This window comes from Capra hircus, chromosome 19, assembly GCF_001704415.2.
Source record: "Capra hircus breed San Clemente chromosome 19, ASM170441v1, whole genome shotgun sequence".
NCBI lineage: Eukaryota > Metazoa > Chordata > Mammalia > Artiodactyla > Bovidae > Capra > Capra hircus.
The window spans coordinates 26,660,962-26,688,937 of NC_030826.1; the positions used below are offsets into that span (position 1 = coordinate 26,660,962).

Below are 27,976 nucleotides of genomic sequence, written 5' to 3' on the forward strand. Positions count from 1 at the left end.
GAGCCGTGCATGACAAAGTGACTAAGCGCAAGTTACACACTACTCCACTGAGGAAGCTGAAAATTATAATAATAATAATCACAGTGAATTTCAGAAGAAGGCAGGAGCAGTCTCCCCAGGGTCAGAGCTTCTTCAGCGTCCCCGCTTCTATCCCTCTTCAAGCTCTCCCCATGCTTCTGAAGACTCTCCTCTCCTTCCTTTCTTCAAAATGCCCAGGCAGGGGAGTTTGCGGGGCGGAGGTCTGCTGGAGGCTGGGGGAGGTGGGCGGCTATATGGTGATGTTCCGCTTCATCTCACACACCCAGCGTTTCACTTGCTGGCAGAAATCGTCATTCCAGAGCCCATCCCGTCTGATCTCTGCACAGTCCTCGCTGGCCCCCAGTTCGTGACCCCGCCAGTTATCGGGCTGAGCGGGATCCCAGTTCCTAGGAAGGCAGGACAGAGCTCCGCTCCAGATGGCCCCCACGTCCCAACAACCCTCATTCCCCACCTCAGAAAGGCATGGCTTTTTCAGGGAGCCGTGACTGCAGTCTTGGGAGCTGAGAATCTGGGTGAGGGGGGAGATGGTGGGAGAATTTGGTCCCCGAGGGACGAGTGGGAGTGTCCTGGGGGCAGAGACCAGATGGCCATCCCCAGGACAAATTAATGGGGAGAGACAAGGAGAAGCCACTTACTTGTAGCTGTGCCTGTAGTCTGTGCCATCCACCCATTTCCAGGAGCCATCGCTGTCGGTGAGACCTATCCAGATTCTAAAGGGGTTTGAGTGTTGCACAACGAACTTCTGGAAAACAGGTGGGAGGGAAGTTTCTAGTCTCTTGTGCCTCCATGCAGGTCTTAGCTGTGTCTCCCTCACCCCACCCCTCAATCTGATCTGTCCCCACCTCGAAGCAACAGCACCCAATACAAGTTCCTGGCTTTTTCTTCTGCAACCATATCTATTATTTAGTGAACATTTACTGGGCTAAACATTGTACTAATTGCTTTACAAGGATTATCTTATTTCATCCCCATAAAGCTCTGTAAATTGGACACCCTAATGATTACACTTTACACGTGAGATTAAGGAACTGAGGGTATCTGTGGAGCCCAGGGTAACAAGTCAGTGCCTGAGTCGGTGACCCTTGTCCCCTGACCTGGCCTCCCACTTCATTCCTAACTCACAGCTGCTAGACCCCTATTCTAATCTTCTCCCTGTCTTGTGCCCACAACCTCAAACTCTTGGATCCTGACCCCTGCCACCCTCAGGGTGACCCAATGACCCAGTAAAGATCTGGGTTTTACTTGCCTTTCAGGCACACTTATCTGCTCCTACTTCTACATACAGGTTTCCCTGGTGGCTCAGATAGTAAAGAATCTGCCTGCAATGCGTCCCCTGGGTTCAATCCCTGTCTTGGAAACACCCCCTGGAGAAGGCAACAGCTACCCACTTCAGTATTCTTGCCTGGAGAATCCCATGGACAGGAGCATGGCAGGCTACAGTCCACAGGGTCGCAAAGAGTCAGATGCAACTGAGCAACTTTCACTTTTACTTCACTTCTACATACAGCTGTCATTTCTGTTGTTCTCCAGGCCCTACAGCTTCTAAGCTTGGACCCACTGCTCAGAGCTCTGTTATGACTTGGCTACAGGGGCTCTGGCAGTCTGGCTGAAAATAAGAAGATGCCCTATATGTGAGGGGCAGCCAAGCTGTCCAGCTGGTGGGGGTGGGACATAAGTGGTCTTTGAGATAGCTTCCCAGGATCCATGCATACCTCCTAAGAGGAAGTGGCTTTCTCTTAAGAGATATGGCTCTTTCTGAGGCCTTAAGAGGGAGGCCTTGTGTGCTGCAATTCATGGGGTCACAAAGAGTTGGACACGACTGAGCGACTGAACTGAACCTTAAGCCCCCTGGCTTGGGAGGGCAGCAGCATAGGGTGTGGTCACCTTGTTTTATGAAGGAAACATGAATATGTAGCAGTTTCCTTTGATAGCACATGAAGGGTCTCCAGCTGCATCTGGAGGAAAATTTTCTAATTCCACTCTCCCTTTTTAGACACCTAACTAAAACTGCAGTTAGTCACCTCATCTGAAGGCAGATACAGTAGCATTCTTGAATTCTAGACTCCTGCAAATAGGTCAATATCCTGTGCACGAAGGGACAGCTCTCAAGGGCTCGTAGGGCTATTCCCCAAATTCAGGAGGGTCAACGGAGCTGGAGGGAAAATGCCTGGAGGCAAGATATTCCCTTTGCTGCTGCCCAACGCCCCAGTCCCCTCTTCATCACCACAAGAAGCTGAGTAACTGAATGGACAACACAAAGCATCAATATCCAGCCTCTGTGTTGAAGACTGAGTGTGTGTGAGCATGTGGGTGCTCAGTCATGTCCGACTTTTGGTGACCTCATGGTCTGTAGCCCACCAGGCTCCTCTGTCCATGGAATTTTCTGGGCAAGAGTACTGGAGTAGGTTGCCATTTTCTACTCCAGAAGATCTTCCCCACCCAGAGACTGAACCCGCATCTCCTGCATTGTCAGGCAGATTCTTTACCACTGCGCCATCTGGGAAACCCAGGTGAAGACTGAGGGGAGGGATGAAATAGTGTCAGATGATCAGAAAAGATAGTCCATGAGAACACGTCTGCCCTATTCATGAGTAAATAACAGGCAAGAAAGAATTCAGCCCACTCAAAGAAGGAGCACGGGGGAGTTTTATCATGGAAACTGAGAAAAAATAAAAAGGATGGAAAGGAAGAGGAGGAAGAAAAAAGCACTGTGATATCAAAAAGAGAGGTGAAAAATATACTTTGTAAAGAAAGCATGTTTCTAAACCTAAGAAGCTATTGGAGAACAGCTTATATCCTCAGAAACATTAAAGAGATGAACGACATAAAACTACAAAAGAAAAATCAAAGAAGAAAGATAACAATGATAAATAAAGAGAAGAAAGTGAAGAGAAAATTTTGAGCTACATTAAAAAAAAAAAAAAAAAAAAACCTCAACAAAAAATCAAGTCTAAGATACAAAAGACAGGCTTGAGAAAAGAGCCCAGAGAACAAAGGAGAGAGAAAGAAGGTGAAGTGAAGTCGCTCAGTCGCATCTGCCTCTTTTTGTGACCCCATGGACTGCAGCCTACCAGGCTCCTCAGTCCATGGAATTTTCCAGGCAAGAGTACTGGAGTGGGTTGCCATTTCCTTCTCTAGGGGATCTTCCCAACTCAGGGATCGAACCCGGGTCTCTGCATTGCAGGCAGATGCTTTACAGTCTGAGCCACCAGGGAAGCCCCATATTTCTTTGAGCCCCTTTTTTGGGGCGGGGGAGGCAAGAATACTGGAGTGGGTTGCTCCCTTCTCCAGGAGATCTTCCCAACCCAGGGACTGAACCCAGGTCTCCCGCACTGTAGGCAGATGCTTTTAAACAGTGACAAGATGAAGGCTATGGAGGGTAGACAATGGAGATCATTTTGAATGGTGTGCTCCAGAGGAAAAGGGAACAAATGGGCAAGAAAAACTATTCGAATAAATGGCTTGAGAAAATTTTCCAAAACATATGAAAATCTAACTTTATGTGTTAAAAGAACTCTCCTAGCCTCAGAGCAAAAATATAGAGAATGTACAACACTGAGATATGTTTGAGATTAATGAAATTCAAAGAAAAATTATTTGCACACACATGTAAGGAATGTGGGAGAGATATGAACAAGGCATTATAGACGTCAAAGTTGCTAACAGACTAGTTCTGAATTGTTCTCAATTAAAAAGAAATGATAATTATGTGACATGGTAAAGGTAAGAGCTGCTGCTGCTGCTGCTAAGTCGCTTCAGTCGTGTCCGACTCTGTGAGACCCCATAGACGGCAGCCCATCAGGCTCCCCCGTCCCTGGGATTCTCCAGGCAAGAACACTGGAGTGGGTTGCCATTTTCTTCTCCAATGCATGAAAGTGAAAAGTGAAAGTGAAGTCGCTCAGTCGTGACCGACTCTTCACGACCCCATGGATTGCAGCCTTCCAGGCTCCTCCATCCATGGGATTTTCCAGGCAAGAGTACTGGAGTGGGGTGCCATCGCCTTCTCCGAAGGTAAGAGCTAACACTACTTTATTCATCATATTGCAATATACAAACCAGGGTGTTGTGCACCTCAAACTTACAGTGTTACATGTCAATGATATCTCAATTTTAAAAGAGAGAAAAGATTGAGGTGTGAGAAGAAGTGTACTGGTTTCCTTATCTTTCATATAAAAGTTATATAAATTCTTTTATTTTTTAAAGCCAAGAAGTTTCAGCCCATTATTCAGAGTTATGACAGTAATTAATAGTGTAGCTAAAAACAAGCCACATTTAGTCCAAAATAACACAGTGGAGAAAACAAAAAGAATACATCTCACATAGCAAATGGGAGAAAATAAAAGAAGCATATAAAACAGAAAAAAAAGTAGTTGAATTAAAGATATCTATTTTAAAATAAATGCAAGTGCGAGAGCCCAGAAATAAACCCACACACCTACAGTCAATTAATCTACGACAAAGGCAGCAAAAATATACAATGGAGAAAAGACAGTCTCTTCAACACGGTGGTGTTGGGAAAACTGGATAGCTACATGTAAATCAATGAAATTAGAATACTCTCCCGCATCATATATAAAAATGAACTCAAAATGGTTTAAAAACCTAAATATAAGACATGATACCCTAAAACTCCTAGAAGAGAACATAGGCAAAATATTCTGGGACATAAATCACAGCAGTATTTTCTTAGACCAGTCTCCCAAGGCAAAAGAAATAAAAGCAAAAATAAACAAATGGGACCTAATCAAACTTAAAAGCTTTTGCACAGCAAAGAAAACTATCAACAGAACAAAAAGACCACTTATGGAATGGAAGAAAATAATTGCAAATGATGCAATTGACAAGGGGTTAATGTTCAAAATATAAAAGCACCTCATACAACTCAATATCAAAAAAACAACTCAACAAAAAAATTGGCAGAAGACCTAACAGACATTTCTCCAAAGAAGATATACAGACGGCCAGCAGGCACATGAAAAGATGCTCAACATGGCTAACTACTAGAGAAATGCAAATCAAAATCACAATGAGGATTTACCTCACATAGGTCAGAATAGTGAAACTGAAGTCACTCAGTCATGTCCGATTCTTTGTGATCCCATGGCCATGGGATTCTCCAGACAGGAATACTGGAGTGGGTTGCCATTTCCTTCTCCAGAGAATCTTCCCAGCACAGGGATCAAACCCAGGTCTCCCACATCGCAGGCAGACTCTTTACTGTCTGAGCTACCAGGGGTCAGAATGGCCATTATCAAAAAATCTACAGGTAATAAGTGCTGGAGAGGGTGTGGAGAAAAGAGAACCCTAGTCTACTCTTGGTGGGACCATGAACAGCCTGGAGGTTCCTTAAAAAACTAAAACTAGAGACTTCCCTGGGGGTCCAGTAGTTAAGACTCCGAGTTTCCACCGCAGCGGGCAGACAGGGGTTTGATCCATGGTGGGAAACTGAGATCCCACAAGCTGAAAAGCAGCTAAACCTGTGCAGAGAAACTATCTAATCTGTGCACTTACACAGAGAGAATCCGGACACCACAATGAAAGAGCCTTTATGATGCAGTGAAGATCCTGTGTGCCCCTAAGACCCAATGCAACCAAATAAATATTATTTAAATGAATAAAAGAAAACAACTTATATACAACCTATAGGAGAAATACCTTAAGGGTGGCTAAACAGCAGAGTAGCATCATTTATGGGGGGGTGGGGTGGGGGTGCCCAAAAAATTCTCAATATTCAGGATTAATCCAAGATTAATTAAATCAGAACCTTTGAGTGCAAGACCAAGTGTGAATATGTTTTAAACTCCTCAAGAGGTTACAATACACTGCAATGGCTGAGAATCATTTATCTAAAACAGAGACTCAAAATGGTTGGAAATAAGAGGGATGGAGAGAGATACACGAAGTAAATGTAAGTGAAAAGAAATCAAGGACCAGTGCCTTCATATCACATGAAGACGAATTCAAGGCAAAAAGCATTAATCAGGACACTGATGTTCATTTCACCATGATAAAGGTACCATCCCATCCTCCATAAAGTTGTAGGTGGCATGAACTTGTGAGCCAAATCACAGACTGAGTCTTAGGTTGATTCACATGAAACTATATAGGCCAATACTGAGAATATTGGCAATTTCAACCTGATCAGTAAAGTAAAATATGTCTGTAATCCATATATATATCTCTACCCTCACCTCAAAGAGGGGATAACAAGAGTGCCTGCTCCATAGGGTTGTGAGGGCTAAAGCAATGGATATATGAAAGTGCCTGACACATACTAAGGGCTCAGTAAATATTATCATTAATACCCTCCTTTGCCCTAACATGTCCCACTTGTTCGAATGGGTTGAGTCTTCCCTCTGGACTTTGGAGTTGTGATCTAGTGGCAGCACTGGGCAGGGAGACTTGGGGCGCTTTGGAGGGACCCAGTAACTCACACCAGGCACGTTCCTGGGAATCCCACTCACTCTGTCCCTTTCACCCAAAGACGTTCCCCAGGCCAGCACAGAGCAAGCAGGGACTGTCAGCGCCTCCACAGTGTTCTCCACCGAAGTCCTGGCCCTTTAGTTCATCCTGCCACTCATTCTGTCTCCTGCCCTGTTCCTCATCACCTGATATTCTGGCTCCTATCCTTTGCCCTGGCTCCTGGATGTAATCTCCCACCTCTTAGAATCAATGGCTGCTCCATCATGAACCTCCCAGAGCAGGGATGGATTTCCACTTCTGGATTCTCCTCAGGTCAGAAAAAAATAACAAAACAAGCCTGACCCAGCCTCCCAGTTTGCGTTCCCAAGGTTTCCTCCTGCCTTTGGGAAGGTTGTAGTTTCACCTGCTCCTCTCTGGAGTTGACGACCACCAGGTGGGCATTCTCCAGCTGGCAGTACTTCTCAGCCTCGAGCCAGGGCTTCCCCAAGCGAGAGAACCAGTAGCAGCTGCCATCATACTCCACCCAGTTCACTGGGCAGCATTCTGTGCCTGAGGGGGTTGGAGGGACAGAGGGAGAAAAGATCCAGCTGGAGGGGACGGGCAGAGGAATTGGAGTTGCTCACCCCCCAACCCCGCCCCACCACATCCCTACCGTTGCTCTGGAAGTGTGCCATCTGACAAGTTAGTGTGCGCAGATCCGTGGGGAAGTGCTTCAGATGGAGCAGCAAAGTGGCGTGATCTAAGGGTCAGAGTGGTGGCAAGGGTGTGGTAGGCCGTGTGCATGGCCCACAGACCAGCACTCCAGCGTCTGGCTGGGGAGATACACTAGCACACACACGCACACTCGAGAGGGAGTCTCTGACCTGCTTTCATGTCTTCCTGCTGCTTTTCCAGCTTGGTTTCCAGCAGTCTCACCTTGTCACTGGCGAAGCCTCCTGCAACAGAGGAAAGCTAACCTGTCTCCCATCCGCTCTGCCTCCCCAGCATTTCTCCACCCTCATGCCACTGACGCGTCAGCCCAGGCCACCATCACCTTGGCCTGGGATGTTACATGCTCTGCCCTCTGGGCTCCCCAGCCCCACCCACTCTTCTCCTGGCTGCACGGTGGTGTTCTGAAGCACAACCTGCTCAGGCCACTCACTCCCCTGTTAAATCCTTCCCGTAGCTCCCTGTGTTCTCAGAGTAAAGCCCCGCGAGTTAGCGCAGCTTGCCTGCATGGTCTGGCCCCGACCCACCTCTCTAGCCCACCCTTGGCCCAGCCCTCCAGCCACACTGGAAATATTGAGAGTCCAGGACATGCAGTGGTCTTCCTCACGTCCTGGTCATCAGACTCTGCTCTCTACCTGGTTCCCACCTCCATCCTCTACTCTAACCCTCACTCATCCTTCAGGGACCCTCGGCTCAGGAAGCAGCATCCTTGGAACCCTTGCCTGGCTTCTCAGGTTGGATTATCTGCCCTAGTCTGTGCTTCCTTCCCAGTACCCCTAAACACTCCCCTATTGCACCCAGCATGCATGCACATGTGTTTAGTTAGTCATGTCCGACTTTTTGCAACCCCATGGACTGTAGCCTGCCAGGCTCCTCCATCCTTGGGATTCTCCAGGCAAGGGTACTGGAGTGCGTAGCCATCCCATTCTCCAGGGGAGCTTTCTGAACCAGGGATTGAACCCATTGCAAGCAGACTCTTTACTGTCTGAGCCACCAGGGAAGCCAGCACGGAGCCCAGCCAACCCTCACTGCTAAGCCAACCCCTCAACCACCCAGCACATCCCAGTCCCTCCCCTCGGGGCTCGCCCAGTCACCGTGGGAGGTGAGATTCAGGATGTCCATCAGGGTGCTCGACGAGAAGTTGCTGAAAGTGTCCTGTAGGGTCTGCAGCTCCCCTTGCAGCTGTGCTCCTTGTCAGGAGACAAAACAGGACACAGTGGATCGCACACTGTCCCACCTGACCGCCCTCACACTGTCCGCGGGATGGTCCCCTTCCCCGCCCCAGCACTGCCTCCTTACTGCCTCCATCTCTTCCCTATCGTGGCTCTCACCGGCCCCAGCACTGCCCGAATCCCCGCCCCCATCACTGCCCCACCCCTGCGACCCTCACTTTGGGACCCTGTCACACAGATGGCCACCAGCAGCAGGACATTGAAGACCAGGACAAACAGACTAAGGCGGAACTTGGAGCAGAGACGCTGCAGCACGAGAGGCTGGGGAGGAGGCATCCCTGCAAGAGAAGGGGTGTCAGGGAAAGGGGCATCGGAGGCAGGGGGCCAGAGAGCCAACCTCACGGAGCATCAGAGGAGCAGAGCCTGAGGAAGTACAGCCTTGCAGGGCGAGGGCAGGTAGATAAAGTAGATTCCGAGATGAGAAACACTCCAGATAAAATTAACAGATGAAACAGGCATACGTCTCAATGAACTTGGAGGCATAGCAACAACAACTGTATAAAAAGAAACACCAGGAAAGAGAAGAATCCCACACTTCCCCATAAAATAGCAAGAGCACCAATGAGTGTGGGATCACTAATATATGCATAATTGATGGAAAGGGGAGATGGAGAGGCAGAAAGAAAATTTTTTTGAGGAAACAATAGCCAGTGTATCTACAAATCTTCTGAAAAACTCTGGGAAGAGTGGAACCTGCTCCCAGGTGAGCAGGTGCCAGCTGTCAACCCACTTGCAGGTGGCAGAGGCTGGCTGATGGTTGCACCCCTCAGGCACACTCTGCCATGCTGCCCATCCCGCCTCTTTCAGGCGAGCCCCCTGTCCCGTGAAATCCAAAACCACTGGACTCTCTCCAAGCCTCCTGCTGAAACACGAATCCTCTCATTCTCAGAAGATCCAACAATATCCAAAGTTACTTTTGTGTGTTCACTACCTACCAGGCAGCTGGTGGGACCTGAAGGGGCAGAGGGGTGTAGGTGGGTGAGGCCTCTGTCCCACGCAGCCTGTTGAAAAGGCTTGTGGACCTGCTGCTGGGGAAAGGAGAAGCCTGGTGGGACAGCAGCTTTCTCCCCTGTCCAGCTCCCACCCTCAGCTGCAACAGGGGCAGTTCTTCCAGCCTCAGGCAGGAGGGAGTCCCTCCTCCCAGCCCAGGCTAACCAGTCCCCCGCCTTGAGCTTTGACCCCCAACCCCTCCTGGTCTCCACAGAGCTTCATTCCATTACCAGCACCCACACCTGACACCCCCTCCTGCATCCCGGCTCCCGCCCTTCATCTTGGAAACGGCTCAGTTCTTTCTCACATGAAAACTTTCTCCTAGACACTTGGGGACTTCGGTCAAGATTTGCTTGAGAAAGATTCAGGTAGGGGGCTTGGAGGGGAGTGGGGATCTTCCAGAATTTCTCTGTGCCCTTTCCCTCCAACACACACCCTTCCCCTCCCGCCACCACACACAGCACATACTGGTCAGGTTGGAAGGAAGAGGGGAGACCCCTTTCCTGGGGCCCTGGGGGTGGAGAAGGGGGTGACATCAGAGGACAGTCCCTGGTCACACGGTGAATGTGACAAAGGCCTCGGAGGGACAGAGAGTGACCAGGAGCTAGACTAGGGTAGAGCAGAGCCCCAGAGACCGGACACTTGCCTTTCCAGAATGGTTCTTCTCTCCCCGGGCTGTGTCCACGAGTGTCTGGGCCCTCGCCTCTGCCGAGCTGGTGGTCGTTCTCCTCGGAGTCCAGCTGCTGGATGTCCTGGAAGTCCCTGGCCATGCTGGGTCCTGGGTGTAGCTGGACCCTGCCTGGGCTCGGGGATGCTTTAGGGCTGGGACTGAATTGGGGCTGATGCTCGTGCTAAGATGCTAATTGAGGTGGAGGCTGATGGATGTAGGCTCAGAGTGGGTCCAGGTGATGGCTTGGGTTGGATCTGAGGTTGGAGGGGAGATGGAAGCTGAAATGCTGCTGGGTCCCATCCCCTCTCAGGAGACTGCCTGGGCCTCGAGCCTCCCTTCCACACATGCCAATCACCCCACAACTTCCCATCGACCGCGCCTCCCCCCACTGTCTCTGAACCAGGGTCTGTCTAATCCCAGACATCCCCAGGCTTGCCTGCCTCCCCAGTGACCTCAGTTTACCTGTTCAAGGTCTAGAAGGCTGCCCAGGCCCCAGGACGCAGGAAAGCTTGAACCAGGAGAACTGGGGGCCAGGTGGTGCTGGAAGAGAGGAGGGAAGGGGTGAGCACTAGTTCAGGGAAGGGCCCTGAACCCGTGTACCTGAGCGTCCAAGCGCGTCTAACTTGGCATCTCCTGCCCCTGGGACTTTGGACAGTAAACAGAGTGGAAACTGAGTTGGAGACTCAGTCAATATGTGGTGGGGGCAGAGGGCAGGACTGTGTCTCTGTCCTTCACAGAGAAGGGGTCTCCTGGCCTGTCCCTTCTACCCTCCAAAGCTAGTCACCTCACTCTTCTCAGCACATCTGGGAGGAGGGCCAACCAGGAGGAACCAGGGTGCAATTGGCTAGTTCCTCTCTGCCCCACTCTCCTTTCGCTTCCTGCCTGAGATTCCCAAAATTGTTAGTCAGACAACCCTGACCAGGATTGGAGGGGCCACTTCTGTACTCTTGCCCAATCTGGCGTCTGAGCCAAGGCCTCATGTCCTGTAGGCTCAGCCATTAGGCTTCCCAGCTTTGGGCCAACTGGCTTCACTCTCCATGGGAGTAAAGCCCCTCAAAGACTGGAAATTCAGGGAGGACAGAGAAGAGGGAAGAGCATCCAGAAAGCAGTGGATAGGAGAGGTTCAACCTTGTAAATAAGCCCCTTTTGTTGCCTGGGTGGCTCAGTGGCAAAGAATCTGCCTGCGATGCATGAGACACGAGTTTGATCCCCAGGTCAGGAAGATCCCTTGGAGGAGGAAAGGGGAATCCACCCCAGTATTCTTGCCTGAGAAATCCCATGGACAGAGGAGCCTGGTGGGCCACAGTCCATGGGGTCACAAAGAGTCGGACAAGACTGAGCGACTGACTGGCCCTCTCGTGGCCCTGGCTCCAGAAGCCGTGGGCCTGACATCCAGGCACGGCGCTAAATGACCCACAGACATGCTCTCTGGTAACTCTCACGACACGTCACAACAGATCGCTTCACTTCTGCTGTTCCCACTTCACAGAGGAGGGAATAACCTGCAGGAGACTAAGTGACTTGACTGTGTAGCAAGGGATGGGGCGGGGGTGGGGGGTGGTGGGGCCTGTGGGAGGCAAAACCGATTGAGGGAAAATGCCATCGCATCAGACTGTGGGCTCTTCACAGTCCTGTGAGGAAGACGGGGCTTCACGAACCGAAAAATCAGAGCTCAGTTGGTAAAGAATCCGCCTGCAGTGCGGGAGACCTGGGTTTGATCCCTGGGTTGGGAAGATCCCCTGGAGAAGGGAAAGGCTAGCCACTCCAGTATTCTGGCCTGGAGAATCCCATGGACATTATGAGGTTGCGAAGAGTCGAATACAACTGAGCGACTTTCACTTTCACCATCTACACTTGCGCTAACAACAACTTGGGAGAGAAAACCCAGTTTTCATTCCTGATTTTATATACATATATACACATCAGTTATTTGGCTGCACTGGGCCTTCATTATGGCATGAGGGCTCTTCAGTTGCAGCATGTGGGATCCAGTTCCCTGACACCATATGGAGACAGAGAAAACACAGAGAAGAACCGAGGCCCCCCACATGTGAACAAAGCCTTCTGGGAGCTTCCAGTCTAGCCAACAGCTCAATGCATCCAAGTGTATGACCCTAGCCAAGACCACGTGGTCTACCTGGCCTAGCCCTTCACGGCCCCCAGAGAATCTTGAGAAATAAATACAATTGACCCTTGAATGGTGCAGGGATTAGGGACACCGAACCTCTCCCTGCAGTTGAAAACTCGAGTATGACTTTACAATACCCTTTGTATCCCCTGATCAGCGTCTGCACATGATGTAACACATGTTTTGTGGGAAAAAATATGCTTATAAAGTGAAACTGTGCAGTTCAAACCCATTGTGTTCAAGGGTCAACTGTAGCTGTTTGTTTTAAGTCAATGAAGCTTTCGGTTAGACTGTTATGCATCAATAGGTAACTGAAATAAAATATATTCTTAAGTATGCATCCGTATCAAATATATGGCATAGTTTGTGTGCCTATTTTTTAGACAGATAAGTGAAGCTTTCATACATCTCATTTGTTCCTGACTTTTTCACCCAAGAATAAATGTTTAAGATCTATCCTTGTTGCTATTTGTACATCTGGTTTGTTGCTATGAACCTCTGCACAGTATTCAGTGGTGCGTATCCATCACTGTATATTTACCCAGTCCCCAAATGAGGAACACCCAACTACTGCAAGGGACACATTATGTCCCCATGAGGACCTAGGTGAGACTATGTCTCAGGACTATATCCAAGGCTGAAATTGCCAAGTCACAGAATATCCTCACACTTAATTTAATGCATACACACACACCGTTTTTTTTTTTTTTTCATCAATGAGATCCTATTCACAATACTCTTTTTCAGTACAGTTTTTATTCCCTTTCATTTCTCACTTGCCTCATGCTCCTCGTCCACTCACTGCATCCTTCCTCCCTACCCCTCCTGTGATATTAATGGTCCTACTGTTTCAACTCGGCTATCAATGCTTCATCAAGTTCCCACGTGGAGCTTGGTGAGAATTTCCCTGTGAACCATATCCGGAAGTGAAAGTGTCACTTCACAAAGGATTCTCAAGCTTAATTTCACCTGAGTCCAGCCAGGCTATACCTCTTCCAGAGCGGCCGTGCCCACTGACACTCCCATCACCAGCATATGAGGGCTCCCTCTTTTGCATCATCCTTCTCAACACTTGTTACTATGCAGCTTCTCACCACCCTGATGACATCTCGCTGCTCTTCTATGCTACATTTCTGGTTAAGAGAGGGTTTGAACGTTTCTCCACCTGTTTTCTATTTGTTCAGATTTCCTCTTGTATGGACAGCTTTTCCACATCCTTTATCCATTTTTCTATTGGGTTTCCTGGATTCACTTTGCTGATTGGAGGCATATCTTGTATATTCTAGATACATGTTCAGAAAACAAGGTCTTTTGAAAATTAAAAACAATTTTTTTGTTGTTAAAGCCAAAACAATTAATAAAAGTGCTGGAAGATAAAAATCAGGAAATCGTTCCAAAAAAGGGACAAAGTTGTTTGTTTGTTTGTTTTTTTAATGAGAGAACAGCTAAACTGAGGGCATTTTTTACCCCCGGCCTCATGTTTCCATGTATACTTCCTGCTAGGGAACTCTCCAGGCCTTTCTCCAGACATCCCCACCACACCTCCCCAGGAGAGGAAGCTTGCCTGTGGGGCTCTCTTTGGTTCTTTCTGCTCAGCCAGTCATCTGTGTTCTGCCAGGTGACACTGAGCCTGCCCCTGCAGAGAAAACCTGCTTTGCCCAGCTCTGCCTTTGACTAGGTAAATATGTCTGTCTAACTGTTGGATGAAATATTAACAAGTCCTTTTGATTTAAGGGGCTTCCCTGTAGCTCAGCTGATAAAGAATCTGCCTGCAATTCAGGAAACCCCAGTTTGATTCCTGGATCGGGAAGATCCGCTGGAGAAGGGAAAGGCTACCCACTCCAGTATTCTGGCCTGGAGAATTCCATGGACTATACAGTCCATGGTCTCAAAAAAAGTTGGACATGACTGAGCGACTTTCACTTTCACTTGATTTAAGGTTTGAAGCCAAGTCCACCTTAACTGTGTATCAGCAAGAAAGCTAGCAACTTGACATCATTTATCTGTCTACTGTGTCTTGGTTCTCAATTGGTTTCAAACTTCAGAGGAAAAGAAAGCACCCCCCCTTTTTTCACCAGCCTTGTTAAATCTCCACGAATAATATAAAAGATCAATTGATCCCCAACATTCAATTAATAGTTCTAGAAGATACAGAAGGAAGTAAAAGGGAGAAAGTTATCAAAGAAATAATACAAGATTGTTACTTAGAATGAAAAGCATGAGGCTCCAAATTTAAATAACCTACTAATTGCCCAGCTTTTCATTAAAGAATGACCAAAGGACATAATTGTGAAATTTCAGAATACCAGCAATAAAGAGTCTAAAAGCTACTGGAGGCAGGGGGAAAAAATCACCTATAAAGAAACAAGAACTGGAACAGATTCTGCTTTCCACTTGTTACACTCAACATCAGGAGACAGGACAATGCCTTCCAATATGCAAGGGAAATTTTTTTCAACCTAGATTTTTGTCAGTGCAAATGACCATTGACATGAAAAAACAGGGGGAAAAAAAGAGAGAGACTTTTCAAGGACTTCCCTGGTGGTTAAGACTCCATGCTCTCAGTGCTGGGGGCCTGGGTTGAATCCCTGGTCAGGGAACTAGATCCTGCATGTAGTAACTAAGACCCAGCACAGCCAAATAAATAAATTAAATAAATAAATACAATTTTTAAAAACTTTAAAAAAAAGAACTTTCAGACATTCCAGGGCTCAGAATACTTATATCATATTTCTACTATGTTTACAAGTACCATAGAAAGCGAAGAAATAATCCAGAAACAAGATACATAAAAGAATATCTCAGTATGGGACTTTCTGTTATTATTAAATAAAATTTTATTAAACTCTTTCTGTATTTCTGTCTACAAGTTGACTTTTTGTCTTAGAATGCTAACTAGTGAAATTTGAGAGCCTGGCTTTAAAAATGCAAGTCATAATAATAAATTTAAGAGATCTAAGGAAGAGATGGAGGGCTTCCCAGGTGGCTTAGTGATAAAGAATCCACCCGCCAATGCAGGAAACATGGGTTCAATCCCTGGTCAGAGAGGATACTACATGCAGCTAAACCCTGTGCGCCACACTACTGAGCCTGTGCTCTGGAGCTGGGGAACCTCAACCCCTGAAGCCCTTGCATCCTAGCGCCCCGGCTCTGCAACAAGAGAAGCCACCCCAATGAGAAGCCGAGCACCACAACTAGAGAGCAGCCGCAACTAGAGAGCAAGCCGCAACTAGAGAAAAACTCACACAGCAACGAAGACCCAGCACAGCCAAAAATAACTAAATAAATGTGGTCAGTCTTATTAAAAAAAAAAAAAGATACTCTAACAGGCTTTCAAAGTCACTTTAGTATTTTGGTTTACTTTCGCCACTTAAGCAGCTAGGTTTCTCTCTCCTTTTGCTATTATATTCCCAACATTCAGGATAGTAGCGCCACCTGGTGGTCATACCTGCATGATGCGCGTGTCTTCGAGGAGGGAGACTGCCAGCGACCTGGGCCTTAATATTCTTTTAACTTCTTCAGTACAGTTCAGTTCAGTTCAGTTCAGTCGCTCAGTCGTGTCCGACTCTTTGCGTCCCCATGAATCTCAGCACGCCAGGCCTCCCTGTCCATCATCAACTCCAGGAGTTCATCCAAACTCACGTCCATCAAGTCGGTGATGCCATCCAGCCATCTCATCCTCTGTCGTCCCCTTCTCCTCCTGTCCCCAATCCCTCCCAGCATCAGAGTCTTTTCCAATGAGTCAACTCTTTGCGTCAGGTGGCCAAAGTATTGGAGCTTCAGCTTTAGCATCAGTCCTTCCAAAGAACACCCAGGACTGATCTCCTTTAGAATGGACTGGTTGGATCTCCTTGCAGTCCAAGGGACTCCCAAGAGCTTTCTCCAACACCACAGTTCAAAAGCATCAATTCTTCGGCACTCAGCTTTCTTCACAGTCCAACTCTCACATCCATACATGACCACAGGAAAAACCATAGCCTTGACTAGATGGACCTTTGTTGGCAAAGTAATGTCTCTGCTTTTGAATATGCTATCTAGGTTGGTCATAACTTTCCTTCCAAGGAGTAAGCATCTTTTAATTTCATTGGTGCAATCATCATCTGCAGTGATTTTAGAGCCCCCCAAAATAAAGCCTGACACTGTTTCCACTGTTTCCCCATCTGTTTCCCATGAAGTGATGGGACCAGATGTCATGATCTTCATTTTCTGAATGTTGAGCTTTAAGCCAACTTTTTCACTCTCCTTTTTCACTTTCATCAAGAGGTTTTTTAGTTCCTCTTCACTTTCTGCCATAAGGGTGGTGTCATCTGCATATCTGAGGTTATTGATATTTCTCCCGGCAATCTTGATTCCAGCTTGTGCTTCTTCCAGTCCAGCGTTTCTCATGATGTACTCTGCATAGAAGTTAAATAAGCAGGGTGACAATATACAGCCTTGACGTCCTCCTTTTCCTATTTGGAACCAGTCGGTTGTTCCATGTCCAGTTCTAATTGTTGCTTCCTGACCTGCATATAGGTTTCTCAAGAGGCAGGTCAGGTGGTCTGGTATTCCCATCTCTTTCAGAATTTTCCACAGTTTAACTTCTTACCTCTGTCCAAATAGCTGAAGTGAACATGAAACAGCAAAAGGGATCATTCTGATAGCTAAAAATTTCCCACGAATCAATTCCTGGGGGCAATGTTGCAACTTCTTCCTCTGATCATTTCTTTTTTATTAACTTGAATTCACTTAGTTCCAGTCCTATACACTTTCTGGTTACTCTGAGTTAGAGTCAGTAAAGGTTTGCAAAGACCCTGGAGGTGTCACAGGGGCATGAGAAGATGATGGCTTCTGTGTAATGACCAGACCCACTGAGCTCAAGTTCAGAAACCAGGATGACTGAGTTTTTAAGCCCCAGGTCTATAAGAAAGACCCTCCCAGGTGGCTCAGTGGTAAAGAACCTGCCTGCCAGTGCAGGAGATATAGAAGATGAAGCTTCAGTCTCTGGGTTGGGAACATCTCCTGAATGAGGAAATGGTAACTCCAGTATTATTGCCTGGAGAATCTCATGGCCAGAGGAGCCTGGTGGACTACAGTCCATGGGGTGGCAGAGTTGGACATGACTTAATGACTGAGCACACACGCACACACACACACAGACACAGACACACACAGGTTTACAAGAACTGGAGTGGGGAGGGGTTCTTGAGTCCTGCTTTTGTTAACTACAAATGTGCTTGCCAAGGGCATTTGCCATCTGCCTCTGTAGAGACTGAACCCTGTGCTGCTGCAGCTATCGACCTTCAACACCCCCTGAAGGGAGTCCAGGGTGGAGAGTGAGGCACTCTGTGCTCCAGGGAAACTGGGGAAACAGGTATTTAGGTAGTTAGGTATTTTCAGGAACTGATTTCATGATCCCAATCCTTGCATCTCCTCATGTCTAGAAAAGCATGAAATCCCTTCATGGTGACATCAGCCGCTCATAACTAGCAGAAAATCTTTTGCAAATAAGTGCTTGATTGCATTGAACTCCCCCTTTCACCCACATCATAGATATTGACCTTGCCCTGCTACCTCTTTCTCAGAGCTGAGATGCTGTCTCCTGGGCTGCAGTCCTCAATTTGCCCCAGATGAAACTTAATTCACAACCCTCACCTTGTGCATCTTTTCCATCCACACTTTCCACAGAAGTACTTAATTACGGGGCAGCTTCTATCAGATCTTCGCTTCCCTTCTGTCTCTCAGTCAAATTAGGAAAGTGGAGGGACCTACACAGAGCAACTCCACTCTCCCCCTGTCTTCGTTCTCCAGCAAGGAGTGAGAGCCTCTTGGCTTTTGTGGGAGAAAGATGGGCCACTCCTGCCAAGCAGGATCAACAAACACCTCCAAGGCCAGGGCACCTCTGCCAGCATCAGCCTGCCAGCTTGACAACTGGCCTCAGCAAATCCTCGAGCTACTCCCTTCAGGGTAAGATGTAAGCATATCTTTGTTGTTTTTCAGTCGCCAGGTCATCTCTGAACTCGAGACCCCATGGACTGCAGCACTCCAGGCTTCCCTGTCCCTCACCAGCTCCTGGAGTTTGCCCAAGCTCATGTCCATAAGCATATCTTTACCCATCATCCTTTTAGCATCCCCCTTGGCAAGTTTCTGACAGGGAAATTCCATGTGGTTTTGCAACATGCAAATCTGCCTGAGAGCACCTGAGCAGAGGCTGAGGAGGCCAGTCTGCTGGGAGGCCAGCGGGACCCAGCGGCCTTCGCCCACGTTGGAGTCTCCCGCCGTTTCCCAAAGTCTGTGCTGGAGGCGGAGGTGGGGGTGCCCTTGTCACCAGCTCCGTCCAGAAAGCGTGATGAAGGGCATCTGCCAGGCTTTGGGGTGAGGGGTGGGTGGAGATGGGGATCCGTGACCCACTCCCTGCTCTACCACCCTCTGCCTCCACTAGGGACCCTCTGTTCCCCCACCCCCATCCGGAGAGTACCCTCTGTCCTCTCCAGGCCCAGGCTCAACTCAGGCTCAGTCCTGGGCCTCCTCCTGGGCTGGTTCTGAATGTAAACTGCCATCCGGGTCTTCAACTGGTGGGCACGTGGCGGTGGGTGAATTCTACACATCCTGGTTCCATCTTGGATTCAATTCATCTCCCAGGTTGCTCCCCACCCCTTCATACCACACAGGCCTCTGGGGTCTGTCCACTGACACTCCCAGTCCAGCCTCCTCCCTCCAGCCCCGGTTCAGGGCCTGTGACCCATCTAGGCAATAGCTTTTCCTCTAATTAAGTTCTTTTTGTTTTGTTTTAATGTGGACCACTTTTAAAGTCTTTATTGAATTTGTCACAATATGATTTCTATTTTATGTTTTGGTTTTTTGGCTATGAGTCATGAGGAATCTTAGCTTCCCAACCAGGGGTGGAACCAGCACCCCCTGCATTGAAAGGCAAAGATTTCCACTGAACCTCCAAGGAAGTCCCTTTAATTAACCGTTCATGATGAAACACGGTGTCTGATTAGAGAAACAGAAACTTCTTCTGTTTGCCCAAGCTGACACGTAAAACTTGCTAACAAATCCTCTGTCAGCAAATGACCTTGCAAGGGATGGTGCTCTGCTAGAAGCCCGGCAGCCCCTCCTCAACTGTTTAAGTCGGGAGCCCAGCGGCCTGCCAGTGGAGGGAACGCAAGTCCATCCCCAGGTTTGGCCAAGACCACTCCTCTCTGGAGGCCTTGGTGCAGAGAGGCTGCTGAGAGGATGCAGGGGCATTCCACTCACCCCTGCATATACCCTACCTCTGGCAAACACCAGTCTGTTCTCTGGATCTGTGATTTCAATTTCTGTTTGGCGAGGTTTTTTTCCTACGATTCCCCGTGTGAGTGAGATCATGCGATATTTATCTTTGTCTTATTTCACTCAGCATGATGTCATTACTGTTGTCAAAAATGACAGGATCAAAAGTCTTCCTTACTTGAGGAAATGACTTGAAAAAAAAAAAATTAGGCCCTCCCTAGTGCATCCCTGCATGCTAAGTCACTTCAGTTAGGTCCGACTCTGTGCAATCCCATGGACCGTAGCCCGCCAGGCTCCTCTGTCCATGGGGTTCTCCAGGCAAGCATACTGGAGTGGGTTTCCATGCCCTCCTCCAGGGGACCTCCCTAACCCAGGGGTCAAACCCGTGGTTCTTACGTCTCCTGCATTGGCAGGCGGGTTCTTTGCTACTAGTGCCATCTGGGAAGCCCAAACCCAGAAAGGGCTGATAACAAAAGAGTTTACTTGTTTCTAAAACAAACTCAAGTTATTATTTCCCTCATGGGAACATGACCCTCTTTTTTTTTTTTTTTTTTTTTTTGAGGTCCTTGAATGTTTGCAATAAAAATACAGTTAGGCGTTTGTTTAAGAACTGAGCCTCTCCCGTGAACCACAAACCTTGTGGTTGGAGCACCATCCTGTTGTTAGGGGAGGTTAGAATATCTTTATTATGTTTCTGAACAGTATCCAAGACAAAGAATACCAGTTGGACTGTTGTTGTCGAACTGGAATTGTTAGATCAAAAAATGTTATTTATATGTTGAATTGAATTGGAAATAACTAATTTTGTATTTTAGTTTGTGAGTTGTTCTGTTTTTCTCCCTAAGAGCATAAAACACAGCCCTGCTTCGGGAATGGGTGGGAGGGCAGAATGGTTTCCCCTCGTGATAAAGCCGCCAACCGCAGGAGAAAGAGAAGGAGCTGACTGAGAAGGATGACAAAATCCAAACCGAAGTTCAAGGCTGCCTGTTAAACGTTTGCTCCTTTCACTCCAGAAATTTCTCCACAGCAAAACAAACTGCTGAAAATACAAGGCTGGCTTGTTTGACAGCAAAGCCCCTCCTCTGCTTTATGGATGATGGAATGCCAGTCGCTATGATGATGAGGGTTTAGATTGGAGGAAAGAAGGCTTTTCCTCTGCTGCCTGGCCTAGAAACCTCAGGGGGGATAGGGTGGGGACGTGTGCCTTAAAGGGCACAGGGAGCTAACCTCTTGACAGAGCTCCCAGCGTGTATCTGTGTTCAAAGCAGTGCTATCTTGGGACTTGCCTGGTGGTCCAGTGGTCAAGACTCCACACTCCCAAAGCAGGTAGAGCAGGTTCAATCCCTGGTTGGGGAACTAAGATCCCACATATTACAGCGTGGCCTAAAAAAAAGAAAAAAAGACAGAGCTATTCTTTCACGTTGGCCTTCTCTGCTCACACTGACTTCATGCAAAGGAGAAATGCCATCAATCAATTGGGATTCCAAAACAGGAATTCATTAGTACAAATCTTGCTGAGTGCCTTCCTCCCTTGTAGGGTTTTATTCCCTAATAATCCTAAACGCTTTGGATAGAGATTTTTTATTAGTGGATTTGGTTCTTTGGTAGCATCACAGGTTTTCAGAGGTGACTGAATTTTACAAGCATCCATCCAGGAAGGAAGCTGCCTTTGTTTGCTAGTGCTGCTGTGACAAAGTACCGCAGACTGGAGGGTTTAAACAACAAAAATTCATTTTCTTGGAACTTCCCTGGTGGTCCAGTGACTAAGACTCTGTGCTCCCAACAGACAGGCAGGGGACCTGGGGGTTGACCCCCGGTCAGAGAAGCCGACCCCACGTGCTGCTAAGATTCACTTGCCGCGGTTAAAGATCCCTCATGCCACAAAAGAGAAAATCCCACGTGCTGCAACTAAGACCTGTGCAGCCAAATAAATAAGTTTTTTAAAAAGGAAGTTGGAGATCAAGGTGTGGACAAGGTTGATTCCTTCTGAGCACTTCTTTCCCTGGCCTGTAGACCACCGTCTCCTCCTCTGTCTTCATGTCCTCTTCACTGCGTGTGTCTGTGTCTAAATTTCCCCTTCTCAGTCATATGGATGGCATCACCGACTCAACGGACATGAGTTTGAGCAAATTCCGGGAGATGGTGAAGGACAGGGAAGCCTGCCATGTTGTAGTCCATGGGGTGGCGAAGAATTAGATACGACTGAGCGACTGAACAACAAGGAAGTCATGTGGATTAGCGCCCACCCTAATTACCTCTCTTTAACTTAATTATCTATTTGAAGTTCCTATCTCTCAATACATTCACATTCTGAGGTACTGGAGGTTAGGACCTATGTATGCATGTGCGGTGGACACGACATACCGCCTACATAGTAAGAGTATAATACAAAGTTTATGCACCTAGTCTCTGATGGCCAAATTGAAGATTTGCTTTCTGGACAAGCAAAGGCTGCATCTGAGGACTGCCTCTGTATTTGTACACAGGTAAGGAATGGCCTCTGAATATAGTTCTTTCTGTGGTTTTACCCCCACCAAAAAAAAAAAAATAGAAAAGAAAAGAAACTGACTTTCACTGACTGCTGTAATATTGACCTTTGCTCTCTTGGGCTCAGGGAGGCCAGTCCTAACGTCTTTGGTCGTAAGTGTCCAGAGTGAGACAGAAGGACTCTGCAGCCCACAGTCCTCCTGACTCCCCTTGAGAGATGCCCACCTTCGTTTCCCACCTGTCCAGGGCTCTCCTCCCACTGTGGAGGTCTGCCTGTGACCACCTTGAGGCACCCTGGGGTGACCCACAGCCAATGAAGATTTGACTGGGAAGCTGTTCCTGTTCTGATTAAGCACAAGCTTCCAGGGTCATGATATGGCCAGGCTGCCATCGGTGACACACATGAGGCTTTAACCATTGCCCATTTTGAGCCGTAGGATTAAAGAGACAGGTCTGTGTGACACCAGTTATCCCAGGTGTTTTATTGTTACGAATGTACTTTTGAGAGAGTCTGGCTTCACTGAGAGTCAAAGGAGCTGAGAGCCGCTCTAACAATTTGGTTGATTGAAATCTGGTGGAGATTGTTGTTGTTCAGTCACTAAGTCCTGTCTGACTCTTAGCAACCCCTTGGACTGCAGCAAGTCAGGCTCCTCTGTCCTCCACTGTCTCCCAGAGTTTGCTCAAATTCACATTCATTGAGTTGGTGATGCTATCTAACCATCTCAATCATCTGTCACCCCCTTCTCCTGTTGCCTTCAGTCTTCTTTCCCAGCATCAGGGTCTTTTCCAATGAATTGACTCTTCACATCCGGTGGCCAAAGTATTGGATCTTCAGCTTCAGCAACAGTGTCCCTGGTATCATGCAGAGGAAAGAATATAAAACCTGGACCTCGTGCTGGGGCTGTGGGCAGGCTGGAAACCAGCCAGTCACCTACCTAGGAGCCCTTTAGCAGGTAATGGTGTTAGACATGGTGGAGGGGGCAACATACGTATCAGGTCATTACTCAGCATATAGATTCGCCCTCACTGCCTGCAGGGCTTCTGCCGGCGCCACCATCCATGCCCAGACTTTCAGAAAGCCTTGCAGAATGATGGATCGTGGCTTCAAGGTAGAATGGGATTGCTGCTACACAGTGGGTGCAGGGAAGAGTATATCTAGAATTTTAGGGATTTGTAGGCAGCCTTTGGTCCATCCATACCTTGTAGTAAAACTTACCAGAAGACTACAACAATCTAATCAAGGCAGAAAAAACAGAGACTCAGATTCTTCAGGAATGAAGGTTTGTGTTTCCCACCAGAGAAAGGAGCCCTGTCTGCCTGCTAGAGTGCTTGCAGAGGACGGAGGGAACAGGGGATGGGTAAGTGGAAGAATGACATTATAAAAATGAACTGCAGGAGACTTCCCTGGTGATCCAGTGGTTGAGAGGCCATGCTTTCAGTGCCAGGGGAGTGGGCTCAATCCCTATTCGGGGAACTTGGACCCCTCATGCTCCCTGATGTGGCCAAAACCTTTTTTTAATAAAAATAAAATAAATAAAAATGAATTACAGCTCTGTACCCACAGCAGAAATAAGGACTGTAGCAGATAGGTATTTCTTCTTCCTTGCTTGCTACAGATTTCAATACATTAACCAAGTATTTCCTTTTCCCCCTCCTCCCTCCTCCTCCCATTTCACATAAAGAGTGGTGGTGGTGGTTAACTTTAAATATTATTTTCCAGATTACATAATATCCAAATGTGTTTGTGACAGAGCTAGGACAGAAATTAGCACCCAGTGATAGAGAAGGGGAATGCTAAGACTTTCTGTCTCCTCTTCTTTGGGCATCTTTACTGGAATGAAGAACAGTTGTCCCATGTTGGGTAGAAGTGTGATACTGTTATTACTGTATGGAAATTAAGCATGAGCAGAAAGGTGATAATACTGAACCGTCGTTGGATTTCCTAAATAAAGTCTATTTGGTCATAATGGTCCCAATTCTTTTTTCCAAAGAATTTTTTAAACTGAAGTATAGCTAATTTACAGTGTTGTGTTGGTCTCAGGTATACTGCAATGTGTTTGTGTATATCTATATATTCTTTTTCAGGTTCTTTTCTATTATATATTACTACAAGATAATGAATATAGTTCCCTGTGCTATACAGTAGGTCCTGTTGTTTATCTATTATATATATAGATATTGGGTCCCAGTTCTTTTCATGTGTTTCTGGATTCCATTTGCTAATATATTATTTATCAGTAGTATTTTTATCAATATTTATAAGTAAAATAGGTAAATTCTTATAAAGCTTTGGAATTAATGATATATCACCTTAATTAAAATAATTTGGAGATTTTTTTTCCCCTCTTTTTCTGTGCCCTGGAACAGTATTCAAATAATCTCTAAAGGTTTGTTAGAATGTTTTGCAAAACATCTGAGCCTGATCCTTTAGGGAAACCTGTTGGCTCTTGGAAAACTCTCTTTTATTAGAAATGTGTTTAAATTTCCTCTCTTCTGGGATATTTTTGATGAATAATTTTTAGAAAATAATGCAGCTTTTCAAATTTATTTTTTGTGAACAATGAATAAATTAGCTTACAGTCTCATCTTCCCTCCTTCCCTCTCTCAACTCCACCACCAACTTTTTGTTTTAGTCTTAGTTCTCTGTTAATTATATTCAACATTCACTCCCCTCCTCTCACTAAAATTTACTCAGTTATCCCTTGGTTGACTCCAGTTCATCCTCTAGTAATTTCTTCAAGAGCTCATGAGAACAACATTCCTAAGATTGTACATCTTCAAAACTGCCAATGATTTAGAGAATAAAAAGACAAACCACAGTCTGGGAAAAAAAGTATTTGTAAAATATATATCTGATAACGGACTTGTGTCCAAAATTTACAAAGAACTCTTAAAATCAACAATAAAAAAAATAAACAGGGACTTCCCCAGTGGTCTAATTTGCAATGCAGGGGATGTGGGTTTGACACCTGGTTGGGGAACTAAGACCCCATATGCCACGGAGCAACTAAACCCATGAGCCACAATTAGGGAAGCCGTACACTGAAACAAAAAATTCCACATGACACAACCAAGATCCCACAAAGCTAAGACTAAGGGTTGATTCAGACAAATAAATAAAACATTTTTTTTGAAAAAAGAAAAGAAAATGAACAGGAATTTTCTTTGTGGCCCAGTGGTTAAGATTGTGCCCCTAGTGCAGAAGGAGGTTCAATCCCTGGGCAGGGAACTAGATCCCCCATGCCTCAACTAAGACCCAGTGTGGCCACATAAATATTTAAAAAGAAAGAAAGAAAACAATTCAAAAATTAGCAAAAGATCTGAACAGCCCATCTCACCGAAGAAGACACATGGATGGCAAAGAAGTGTCTGGAAAGATGCTCCACATTATTTTTCACTAAGGATTCTACACGAAAAGAACAGTAGGTGCCATATCACACTTATTAGATGGCTAAAATCCAAAACACTGGCAATGAATATTGGCAAAAAGGTGGAGCAACAGGAACTCTTATCATCTCTGGTAAGAATGCAAAACAGCACAGCTTCTTTGGAGGATAATTTGACAGTTTCTTATAAAACTAAACGCAGGCTTACCTTACAATCCATCAGTCTCTCCCCTGGGTGTTTACCTAAACAAAGTGAAAACATAAGTCCATATACACACACAAAACCCTGTAAACAAATGTCTACAGTAGTTTTAATCATAATTGCCAAAAATTGGAAGCAACCATGAATAAGTGAACAGTGGCACTTCCCTGCAATGTAATATTATTCAGTGCTAAAAAGAAACTAACTATCCAGCCACACAGGAAATTTAAATGCATATTTCTAAATGAAATAAGCCAATCTCCAGAATTCCTTGGTGGTCCACTGGTTAGGACTCTGTACTTCCAAGGCAAGGGGCACAGGTTCAATGGTCATGGAACTAAGATCCCACAAGCCTCTCAGCCCATCCGAAAAAGAAGCAGCAGCAGCTAGTCTATAAAGGCTGTATGCTATATGTTTCCAACTCTGTGAAGTTTAGGGGAAAGAAAAACTATTGAGACAGTAAAAAGATCAGTGGTTGCCAGGAAGAGTGGGAGGTGAAGGAGAGAAAAAGTGGCCTTTTTATAAAAATCCTGACTCATATTTTCTTTCCCTGAATATTTTGTGCCATCTCTTCTGGCGTTTGATCTGGGTCTGCAGACATCCAAGCGTAGCCTGTTTTCTATCCCCTTATAAGTGACTTGACATTTTTTCCTGGCTGCTCAAAAAATTCTGTATTTTTAAAAATTCAATAACTTGATCAGTTTTTCCTGGCACTTAGCTTTTCTCTTTCACTGGATAGAGTCAAGTCTATTCAAGATTTTCTTGAATCATATATTCAAATGTGTGTTCCCTGAACTTCCTGTTTCATTTCTCTAATGTTTGTGCTTTTCTTCCGTTGTTTCCTGTAATCCAGTCAGCCCTCATTCCACATGCCGCTGTTGTTCCGTGATCTCTTTTCTGAGTAATTGCACTTCTGCCTTCTCATCTTTCTTCATCAGAATGATTGCTTACTGGTTTGTTTTTTTTTTAATTCCTAGCAAATGTTCAGTCACTGCTTTCAACTGCTACCTGGCAAAATTTTTCCTGGTGAGTACTCTTCACGTGTTTGTGAATTTTACGCCTATTTCTCACCTTTTGCTCCCTTTGGTATATCTGCTCGATGCTGTGCTAGTCATCTTTTTGGACTCGTCACTGAATGAGTTGGGTTTTCCTAGATTAATATTTGCAGTGTCCTGTCCCGCATCACAGCCCGAGGCCTCTCTCTCGGACTGCTTCCTCCAACCAAGACTTCACTGTGGGAGTCTATGTGGAGCCCCAACTCCTCTGCTTCACAAAACAGACAGCGAACAGAATGACGGCTCCAGCCTCACTCCCTCTAGTTTCTGCTTCCTGCTCAACCACAAGGATACAGTAGAACTGTCATCTCGAGACTTTCCTGAAGGTCCAGTGGTTGGGACTTCACCTTCCAGTGCAAGCCGGGGCAGGTTCAATCCCTGGTCAGGGAGCTGGGCTCTCACATGCCTTGCAGCCAAAAAGCCGAAACATAAAACAGAAACAACATTGTAACAAATTCAATAAAGACTGTAAGAATGGTCCACACCAAATTGCAAAAAAAAGAATGGTCCTCTCACCTTCTGAAAGCATGTTTTTGTTCAGACGCTCAGAAAAGTGCAGCCCCCCTCCATTCGCTTGCCTTGTTCCTACCTTCCCTTTCTCCTAATCACCGTCTCTGCCTTTTCGCAGCTGGAATTTTGGTGTCTGTGAATAGGTCTGTTTTCTTATTTTGTTGAAAATGGAATTTTCCATTTTCTTTATTCCTTTTATGTGATCATCAAACAAAGCATTTAAAAAGCTGACTTCTCCTGGAGAAGGAAATGGCAACCCACTCCAGTATTCTTGCCTGGAAAATCCCATGGATGGAGGAGCCCAGTAGGCTATAGTCCATGGGGTCGCAAAGAGTCGGACACGACTGAGCAACTTCACTTCACTTCAATGTGTTTCATTAACTTTCTCAGAGGGCTAAGTTGCTAATCTTGGTTGCTTGCTATGACAAATGTCTGTTGGTTTTATTTTAGCAATTCTTCCATGTGTTGATGGCCAGTAGTTAAACTGGGTTTTTCTTTCTTTGCCAAGAGAGTAGATGACTTAATAAAACTGTGGTGTTTCTATATAATATTAATAACAGCTCATACTTTTTTTTCTGGTAGGTCATTTTCTCCAAGCAAGAAGACTCATGGTTAATGTTGCCAGCATTTCACTAAAAATTAATTCAAAAAAAGACCCACACTAAATGGAAGATAAGAGATAACCACTGACCAGAATACTATTTGTGGTTCTGTGGTGGTTCTGAGTTTAATACAAAGACATGTCATTCCTGAGTCCTGTTGCTTTCTAAAGACATTGCCAATACACTAAATCAGAGCCAGTCAGATCAAATAATTATGAACAAAATATCACTGGGAGATTATCAATTTTTAAAAAAATATTAATACAAACACAAGTTAATTTTCAATTTTC

General features: G+C 46.2%; 1 protein-coding gene and 1 long non-coding RNA gene across 5 annotated transcripts; one reads left to right on the top strand and one right to left on the bottom strand.

The window, feature by feature from the left end:
- On the bottom strand, window positions 49-10,828 carry ASGR2 (asialoglycoprotein receptor 2). Of its 3 annotated transcripts, XM_005693478.3 has the most exons (10): window positions 10,525-10,818; window positions 10,039-10,316; window positions 9,338-9,427; window positions 8,561-8,680; window positions 8,265-8,360; window positions 7,326-7,397; window positions 7,115-7,201; window positions 6,866-7,011; window positions 675-781; window positions 49-425 (listed from the first exon to the last, which is right to left on the bottom strand). In XM_005693478.3, exons 2-10 carry the CDS (start codon window positions 10,160-10,162, stop codon window positions 269-271), a joined length of 999 nt encoding a protein of 332 aa, XP_005693535.1. In that variant the 5' UTR covers window positions 10,163-10,316; window positions 10,525-10,818; the 3' UTR covers window positions 49-268. The 3 variants fall into 3 exon arrangements, with proteins under 3 accessions (XP_005693535.1, XP_005693536.1, XP_017920032.1); XM_005693479.2 differs by lacking the exon at window positions 9,338-9,427 and having other exon boundaries at window positions 10,525-10,828; XM_018064543.1 differs by lacking the exon at window positions 8,561-8,680 and having other exon boundaries at window positions 10,525-10,819.
- LOC106503213 lies at window positions 9,434-27,948 on the top strand. 2 transcript variants are annotated; one of them, XR_001296841.1, is made up of 3 exons: window positions 9,434-9,760; window positions 26,497-26,545; window positions 27,667-27,948. It is a non-coding gene; the product is annotated as an uncharacterized LOC106503213 (long non-coding RNA). The 2 variants fall into 2 exon arrangements; XR_001919694.1 differs by lacking the exon at window positions 9,434-9,760 and adding an exon at window positions 22,827-22,884.

What these genes read in the sequence shown, in the direction of transcription:
- ASGR2 (XM_005693478.3), bottom strand. Translation starts at nt 10,162, where the DNA reads ATGGCCAGGGACTTCCAGGACATCCAGCAGCTGGACTCCGAGGAGAAC. An exon ending in CTGTGTGACAGGGTCCCAAA is followed by an intron (nt 8,361 to 8,560) that starts GTGAGGGTCGCA and finishes TCTCCTGACAAG; the next exon opens with GAGCACAGCTGCAAGGGGAG. An exon ending in CCTGAATCTCACCTCCCACG is followed by an intron (nt 7,398 to 8,264) that starts GTGACTGGGCGA and finishes CCTCTGTTGCAG; the next exon opens with GAGGCTTCGCCAGTGACAAG.